Source organism: Xiphophorus hellerii, chromosome 11, assembly GCF_003331165.1.
Source record: "Xiphophorus hellerii strain 12219 chromosome 11, Xiphophorus_hellerii-4.1, whole genome shotgun sequence".
In the NCBI taxonomy this organism is placed as follows: Eukaryota; Metazoa; Chordata; class Actinopteri; order Cyprinodontiformes; family Poeciliidae; genus Xiphophorus; species Xiphophorus hellerii.
Window position 1 is genome coordinate 18334034 of NC_045682.1, and position 8815 is coordinate 18342848.

General features: G+C 40.1%; 1 protein-coding gene across 2 annotated transcripts; it reads right to left on the reverse strand.

The window, feature by feature from the left end:
- Positions 1 to 571: 571 nt before the first annotated feature.
- Positions 572 to 8574, reverse strand: ggnbp2 (gametogenetin binding protein 2). Of its 2 annotated transcripts, none has more exons than XM_032576615.1 (13): positions 8448 to 8574; positions 7519 to 7639; positions 7005 to 7085; positions 6063 to 6316; positions 4725 to 4823; positions 4364 to 4477; positions 4047 to 4256; positions 2807 to 2981; positions 2542 to 2730; positions 2163 to 2454; positions 1915 to 2060; positions 1615 to 1827; positions 572 to 1332 (listed from the first exon to the last, which is right to left on the reverse strand). In XM_032576615.1, exons 2-13 carry the CDS (start codon positions 7609 to 7611, stop codon positions 1129 to 1131), a joined length of 2070 nt encoding a protein of 689 aa, XP_032432506.1. In that variant the 5' UTR covers positions 7612 to 7639; positions 8448 to 8574; the 3' UTR covers positions 572 to 1128. The 2 variants fall into 2 exon arrangements, with proteins under 2 accessions (XP_032432506.1, XP_032432505.1); XM_032576614.1 differs by having other exon boundaries at positions 2157 to 2454.
- Positions 8575 to 8815: the final 241 nt, after the last annotated feature.

Genomic DNA, 8815 nt, shown 5'->3' on the forward strand with positions numbered 1-8815 from the left:
GTACAGTTAAAACAAGTTTCACAAAGCTCACGTCTTAGATTAGACCAATAGGAAACAGTCAGCTGATGTGAAACCTGCTGTGTCTGAGGCAAAACAGAGAAACGCAGAGTAACTGGAAAGTAACAAAATTGTCCTGGGCTGGAACACCTGCTTACAGGTGCCAGAAAATGGTCGACTCCACGCCACACAGATTTGAAGCAGCCCTCAAACATCATTTGTTTAAAAAAAGCTTTAATTCAGTCATTTACAGGAAAACGAAATTTTCCCCAAGTATTTTATGTTTCAGTTCATTTTAAAAATACTTTACTGATACCAAAGGGAAGCTAAATGTAGCTCATTATTCAAGGTTTTTCAGAGTCGTAGAACCTGATTGTTGTCTTTCCAGTTGGAGTTTATACAATAAATGGGTTTGTTGAGAAATTTGGTAGAATTTTGGACACAACTGTACTTAAAAAAAATAGAAAATCATGTTTTTGGTTATAAAAATTGGTTTGCAAAACTGCATACGAGTTTTGTATATTGTGAAGAAAAATTCATATTTAGAGGGGAGGGAAAAAAAACACATTTATAATCCATATTAATAAATACTCTTTATTTAGTAAATTTTCCTTAACATTGCGCTCTTAACACACCCCAAATTTATTACAAATGGATGTTTATTCTCTGTAAAATTGTTATATTTATACTTCTGTACACATTTCAGGGTGCAACCTGTAAGCGCTACACTGAAGTGTCACCATAAAGAAGAGAGAGAGAGAAAAAAATGGAAACAAAAATAAAAACAAGACGACTAAAATTCTTCCCTAATATCACAGCTTGCGAAACTTGATTTCTTATTCCACTGTGCTCTAACCCTGAAACCCTACACATGACCAACAATAAATAGCTAGGTTTGGTCAAAGAGAACAACTAACATGTATGAATGTGGCAAATAGAGATGAACAACTGCATCAGTGTACAAGTGCAAAAGAATCAAAGATGTCAAGGAGAAAGAAAATTAATAACTCACGTTGATTTTAAAGAAATGACCCAACAAGACACAGAAGGATACATCTGAAATGTATCTTTTTATAACAACCTTGCAGCAGTGGTCACGAGTGCTTTTAAATTTTCCAAGGGATTATGATGTTACTTGACGCTGGTCGTGGCGAACCACTTTCCACAGACTCGCTTGCTCCGCTCAGTGGCACGGCAGTAGTTGGTGAATTTCTCCTTGAGGAGCTGTCGGTACTGGTGGCGGTTGGTGTAGAAGGACTGGTTCTGTTCCAGAAATGCCTGGATTTCGTCCTCCGTCAGACCGCTCTCTTCATCGGAAGTTACCTCGGAATCGTCCTGATCGAGGAAAAAAAAGAAAGAAAAGATGGTAATGTATGATATAAATCTTATGGAGTATTAGAACCACGCCAAAAGAATAAAGTCCGAATATTACGACTTCATTCATATAATATGTCTTTATTCTTGTAATTGTATTTTTTTATTTATATGGCCCTAATAATCCTGTTTTGCAATCTGAATAGTAGATTCATAACTAGTTCTTCTGATGTCAAGTATAAAGTTAACTACTATTTTTCTACTGATGATGATCAGAACAGGGCAAAATAATAATGATCTTACCAGGAGTTCCACCAAACTTAAATTTGCCTTTGTAGGCCTCAGGTGAAGGCTGAGGTTGCTTTGATGGACTGCCCATGGCGACCGTAGAGAAATGTTAGCGAGCTTGTCACCACATAAGGAGGAAAAAATGTCTTTGGTTCGACAAGTGTTTGCTGATGTCAGATTGTGGCCTGTGGCGTTCCCGTCCGACGTACAACCTTCGGTTTTTGGCTCCTGAGGGAACATTAGAGTTTTACCTTGAACATGTGGCTGAATTCTCTGCATTCAACAAACTGGCATGTCCTCAGTTTGTCGCCTCACCTGATCATTGCAGCTCTTGCCCTTTTTCTTCTTCTTTTTACTCTTGCACTGACTGTTTTCCTCAGAGTGCGGCCAGCAGTCCACACAGCTGTCTGTCCCGTCCTCCTCTTTGTCTTCGACACAGTGGTGGACGTTTGGGTAATCCCCTTCAGAGGATAAGTAAGAGCAGACTGTGAGATCAGAGGGACAACATTTCGCATACAGGGTAAAATATCTGTGATGAATATCTGTGTGTGTTTAACCTGGACCTGCTTCGTGGTTGCACATGCCCTCAGAGCAGGCGACGTCGGAGCCTTCTCGTGATCCCATCTCGCTGCCCTCCATACTTGATGAGTAGCCGCAGTCGCTGCCATTACTGTTGTGGGACAAATCTGAGGACAATGTTGTGTCCCGAATGATTATACCTCGCTTGGTGTTATCTGAGCAGTTACAGGAGGCGTTTCTGCTGGTGGTCACTGTCTCTTCACACCCAGCCTCTTCCTCTTCCTCATCGTGGCTACCACAGGCCTTACAGCTGCCCTCAACTGAATCAAAGGTACCCTGTGACACCAAAACAAAAACATTGAAATGCAGAACTGTCGGTTTATATTAAAGCCCATCAGTGCTGTGTGAACTCAGAATTTTCACCTCATCCAGGATTTTCTCCTTGTTCTCTGCCTCCTGTTCAGACATATCAAAACCACACTTGTTTTTGCGTCGGTTTTTCCGTTTCTGTCTCTTCTTCTCCAGTTTCAGTTCTTTGGCTCTCTCCTCCTCTGACAGTTCCTCCACAAACTGCTCGAGCCGACTGATGCCCTGCATCTTCTCCACTGCCATCTGGAGGTCAGAAAAACACTCGGTTAAACGCAGAGCGGCAAAACTGTGCGGCGTCCTCAAAGTGAGCGAGGAATACCTCAAAGCTTTTCCGTAGTGCATCGATACCCAGATGGAACAATATCTGCCACGTCTGTTCCTCAGCTCGTAGTTTCTGCCAGAGTCTGTGCAGCCGCTCGTAGAGATGAATGCCCAGACAGGTCAGAACTTCCTCTTGTGCAATATCAATCGTTTTCGCGTGTCTCTCTCTGCGCCTTGGGGGGCGGAGGGGAACACCACAAGCCAAAACAATATATATTAGCTAATTTCCTGAAACTCCTGAATACTTTAATCCTGACAGGATTAAAGTATCCTGACAGGATTAAAGTATATCACACCTTTTATTTACTCATAATTAGGGGTGTAAACAAATAATCCATCAATTTCCAATTAATGCTGCATTAGTCTAAAATTAGTTCCAATTGACTAACTAATACTGTCCACTTAGACCTTCTTTTAGTGTTGTAGTTTGGCCGCCACCCAGGAGAGGGCGTCGCTGGTCATCCTTAAGTGGAGCCAGTTGATACAAAACCAAAGATAAGTTGGTTGCATAAAAATTCCAATAAAAAACAAAAGAAGAAGAAGAAGAAAATCAAAGATGGCGGAGCCATATCGGAACGAGAAAAGAGAAGCGGTCCAAACAAAATCTCAACCAAAAGTTATTGATGTGCTACGAAGGCAAGGATTTGAAGACAGAAGCGGAGAGAAAAACGCAGAAAAATTGTAACATGATGGCAAAAAGAAAGGTTGATTTTTAAGGCTGTCGTGAGTTAACGCACTTCAAAGCGTTCCTTGAAGAACAACTACAGATGGTGCTTCGGTGGGAACATCTCTGCATTCATAGAAAATTAAGCGTTTCACACATTTTATACTTTTCATCTTTTATTTTTCTATCTAGCAACCTAAGAGCTACCCGTTTTGTTATATTTTATATATTTAAGGTTGATAACGTGTGAGAACCACAATTTTCAGTTTTTTCAGCCAGTATTTAATACAGCTGGCACAAAATAATGATAAAATTGTATGATTTTTAAATGATTTTAATTTAGATTATTATGAGGAAACGTCTACATAAAGGAAAGCAGGTTGGAGCTCTTGATACAAGAGAAACTCAAGGTTTTACAAAAAATGGCCACCTAATGATTAATTTGATCGACAAATGAATCATTTGTCAATCAATAAGATCATCCAACTTTAGATTGACTCATAAATCGATAACTTGCATCCGCCAATCATACTGCATTCACCAAACGACAAACGCGAGCATAACTCCAACTTACTCGTAACCTCCTGAGAACTCAGGCTCTGCCCTGCCGAGTAAGTGAGCGATGAAGTCCGTTTCGCAGCACACGTGGATGTGCCGCTCATGGGGGCAACAACAGAGACCCTCGTACAGAGCGGCACAGTATCCCTTCTCCTCACTGGAGTCCACCTCTCCGACCAGGATGTTGTATGCTCTGATCACTTTATTCTTACAGTCTGTGCAAAACCTGTTGGAAGTCGAAAGCTAGTTGGTTTCTCTTCAATCACAAAACCACCGTTTTATGGCGGACGATTAAGTATTTGGTGAGTAAATGGTCTGGTAATGACGGAGTACCTGTGTTTCCGCAAGTACGTCTCCAGCGTCTCAAGTAGACAGGCACTGTCGATGAGGACCACCTCGTCCCTGCATTCTTGAGACATCAGCTCCCACACATCCATCCAGCTTCCCCTGCAGCATTTATAGCAGTGTTATAACATGTAATGCACAGCTCTGTGGCAGCTACAAAGTAAAGTACACCCTCAGTATCCAAACCAAATATCTTAGCTGTTTGTTTTCCACTGAATTACCTATTTAAAATAATAAGAAAAACAACATTTTTGTAAATTGCTAGACATATATTAACCGCATTCTTCATAAAAACAGAAGTGAGTAAAACTTCTAAAACCAAAAATGTGACAATAAGAACATTACTTACCCCAGGGGTTTAGGTTTGTGAGTGTCTAAGGAGTGCAACTGGCAGCGCTTATTCTTTTTACTCTTTGGAATGGCGTCAATCATGTCATTTAACTTTGGCCTGCAAAAGAAAAAAAAAAGAGAAAATACAACCGTTATAGTAATAATTGAACTTTTTCTACATTCTTTCAATATATTTATGACTTCATTGACTTTCTATGCAAAGCAGAAACAAACTGGTACATAATTGTGAACCTGAAGTGAAAAAACATGGTTCTCTTTATTTAAATATGTGGTAAGCATTTGTACTCAGTACTTCCTAGAATCACCTCATGTTGCAATGACAAACGCATCTCCGTTGGAATGCGTTTTTACCAGCTTTCCGACATCTTGTCGTCTTACACTTTCCTTGAAAACTAGCTCAATGCATTCACCAATCAAAGCTTAATGAAAGAGTGGCAATCCACCGTATCAAGGAGACTCCATGGTCAAGTCAAAGAAAGTTAATTGGTTTGATGAGACCAGGATGGAGCTTTTTGGCCATCAAGAAAGACGCCATGTTTGGGATATACCAAACTCTGCACATCACAACAAAAACACCATCCGCACTGAGAAACATGTTCAGCATCCAACTCAAGCTACACAGAAATTGTTTGAAGACAGCAAAGTTCTGGAGTGGCCTAGTCAAAGCCCAGACTTCTGTCTGACAGAGAATTTGTGGTAGGACCTGAAAAGAGCTGTTCCCAGCTGATCCCCAGGTAACCTGACAAACTTTGAACAGTTTTGCAACAAAGAATGGACATCTGCAGCGTCCAGATGTGAAGCCTGATAAAGACTTACCCACATAGACTCCATGCAGCCACAGGTGCATTTGCTAAATATGGACTTGAATGGGGCGAATATTTATGCAATGACTTATGTTATGCTAAACATTTTTATTTGTTATTTTGTAGAAATTAGCTTTCACTATGGCATTCAAGGATTTTTACAAAAAAAATTTTTTTGCCAAAAAAGCCAAATTTTGCTGCTCAGGATTGACTTATAGAGGTAATAAAAGGGTAAAACATCCAAGGGGGTGAAATAAGTTTTATAGACACTGTTCCTAAACACTTGTATCTGCAGCTGTAACTGCAGCAAAAGGCAATTCTATAGTTGTTAAAAAAACAAAAACCAAACACTTAAGCAAGGCCCTGTAATATCAGACCTATGCTTTTTAAGTCTACATATACATGTTTTCTAACAGTTATTAAAAAATAATCAATGTCATCACAATAAAAATAAAGGGGAGAACAGTGAACATTGTGTTTTCTGCTGTACTACAATCAATGTAAAAATAAAGAGAAAAGATTTTTCCTCTCACCCATGGATGTAGAACAGGGTATAAAGCTTCTTCATGTCTGCCAAACAAGCCTTGGTGACAGTGAGCATGCCTTTGGGTTTCACTGTGAGGGGCTCCAGTGCTGGGTTCCCCGTCTCCACTGAGTGAGAAAAGAGGCGCTCCACACTTCGTCTGCAGCCCACGCACGGCACCAGCTGGGATAGTGCGCTGTACACCTCGCTGGACGACACCATAAAGGCGATATTCAGGTCCTGCTGCTTCAGCTTGGAATAATACTACGGAAAAAATAAAATGATACCATGATCTATTTGTCCTCCACACTAGATCCTAGGGACACAAAGATCCATTTTTCCTCACTTCCGATACCGATATCTAAGGTCTATTATCGGCCGATTCAATACAAAAAACCTGTTGCTGAATTAACTTATAACTTTTCTTTTTTCTAAACATAGACATAAATGTACTGAATTGCAAATTGATAATTGTATGCAAGTGTTGTATGTAGTCTTACATACAACAATAGTTTCACAAACTTGGTCAAACACGGAAAAAACAACACAACTTCAATTTGTTCAGTCAGCGCAATTAGCAGGAAAACAGTCAATGTACAATAAATAATAAAGAAACTGACAAAAACAAAAAGCTGACTACCTTGATCAAACGTAAAAATAAACTGAAACAAACTTTCTTTCAAGTGTCTCAGACGGTGCAATTAGAAATTATAATTATAATGTAAAACTAAAACATGACATCACTCAAAGCACAGAATTAGACTTAATAGATCTGCCCATTGTCACCGATACCCGATCTAGAATTTTTAATAATCGGGACAGATACATATATTAGCATAAGTTGAGTGCATCTTTACTAAATACACACAAATAACATCCTTTAGGCTTAGATTTTTGTGTGTGCATGTCTGCCAGATCAGAAGAAATTCTGTGACACAGTGTGTGGAATTACCTCAGAAAATTGCTTCCAATGAGCAATGACTATGTCAGTGCCTTCGGCGTCCATGAAACTGTCAGGAAACTCCATCACCATCTGACAACCATTAAAACACAACAGATAATGACGCATCAGAAACGCCACGGTCACAATTCACCCATACTGACAGAGGCACAAGTAGATAGTTTGGTATTCAGATCAGCAGTTTAATTTCAGACTGTTCGTACTCAGAGTACGGCTGTGTCTTTGTGAAGAACACAATCCGATCTTGTCTTTCCGACGTCAACATCCTTTCAAGCACTGCCTGACCATGAGTAAAAAAAAAAAAAAAAAAGGAATAAAAAAGAAACCACAAAACTGAAACCAAACCCATTTATTTCAGAAAGTCAGGAAAAAATAATCAAGAGTTGTGTTGGGCAGAAACAATGCTGATTCAGCTCCATTTCTGCATGTACTTTACAGGGTGACTCATAAGGATCCATCTTCCTAATTGCTATTTTATGTGTTTTCTGTGATTATGAGGACCTACCGTGAGCGTGTCATTAATATACAGGGGAATCTGTCTCGCCAAAAACGGGTAATCCTCCTCGCCTTCCCTGCAAACTGCTACCAGGCGTGCCATGTCTTCTCTGCGCGGTAGATCAGCTCACCTGCAGGTCACACACACGTACAAAAGACAGAATGATGCGCAGGGAATGAGACAGAATGACTACATCAAACCCTGAGCACAAGCTCCACCAGGCTAATGCTACCCTACCTGCTGCAGATCATTGGGGGCCGATATAATCTTGGAACTAAGAATTTGTCTTTGGGGTTCTTAATCACAAGAGTATGCATTAAAATATAAACAAAATCACCAAACGTTACAAACTACTGTTATAGCCACTTCTAAAGTAGCTAGCATGGTTATCTTGACCCAGATTTGCCCTGCTAAGCTAGCAAACAACCTGGCAAAAGAAAGCTCTGGGGAATTTCTAAGTTTTTAGCTTTACAAAATGCATTTCTAGCATTGTACAGCTTACAAAGCCGCGTTTGGAACGTTCACCTGCATCTGTTGCCTTTTAAACAATTACCTACTGATTTCCAAGTTAGCCTGCTAGCTAACTGCACTTCACAATGCAACTTCCGAAATCAAATATGCCGTTCGGTTGAATTTGAGCGCACTGTTGTTTATCAATTGGTGTCCCTTCCGCGATCAAAGGTAGGTTGGAGTATTATTCCAGCTTGACTTCGCCCTGTCGGTGGTAGCAAACCTGGCTAACCTGCTTGTTAACATCGCTGCTCCACACGGCTAGCGTTAGCGAGCTAATCTAAGCTAATAGAAAGTTGGAACTATGAGTAGCTACTTAGCGACAACCGTGAGTTTCTTTAAAAATATGCCGACAATACTGACAACAGAATAGTGTCTTCGTAAAGAACAAATACGCATAGTTGAACTTTTTAACAATTTCTACTTACCGTCGTCTGGAACTTATCTTGAAAATAAACAAGTGCGACAGTTAGTGAGCCTGGTGCGGTGGCGGAATCTTCATTACTGATTTCACCTTTGCCCCCCCTCTCTTCCCATACACTTGTACGTAACACAAATGAAGTGGTACGCACTGCCTCCAGGGGGCGCAGGTGAACAGAAAAACACCGGCCCGTTGATCAAAGAACAACTTCGATTTAATTTGTTGCCGAATTTTATTGCAAGATGTATTTTGACATTGTTGTGATTCATAGCCCTCTACTGTTTTTGCCAGTAAAAATATCGTATACTAAGTGCAGTATTTAATTGTATATATCAGAAATGGCCAATAAAATGCTAATTATAAATCTATGAAAAA

Coding starts and splice junctions, on each gene's coding strand:
- ggnbp2 (XM_032576614.1), bottom strand. CDS start 7,611: ATGGCACGCCTGGTAGCAGTTTGCAGGGAAGGCGAGGAGGATTACCCG. Junction 7,086..7,518: donor ATATTAATGACACGCTCACG/GTAGGTCCTCAT, acceptor AATGGTTGTCAG/ATGGTGATGGAGTTTCCTGA. Junction 4,257..4,363: donor ACGTACTTGCGGAAACACAG/GTACTCCGTCAT, acceptor GACTTCCAACAG/GTTTTGCACAGACTGTAAGA.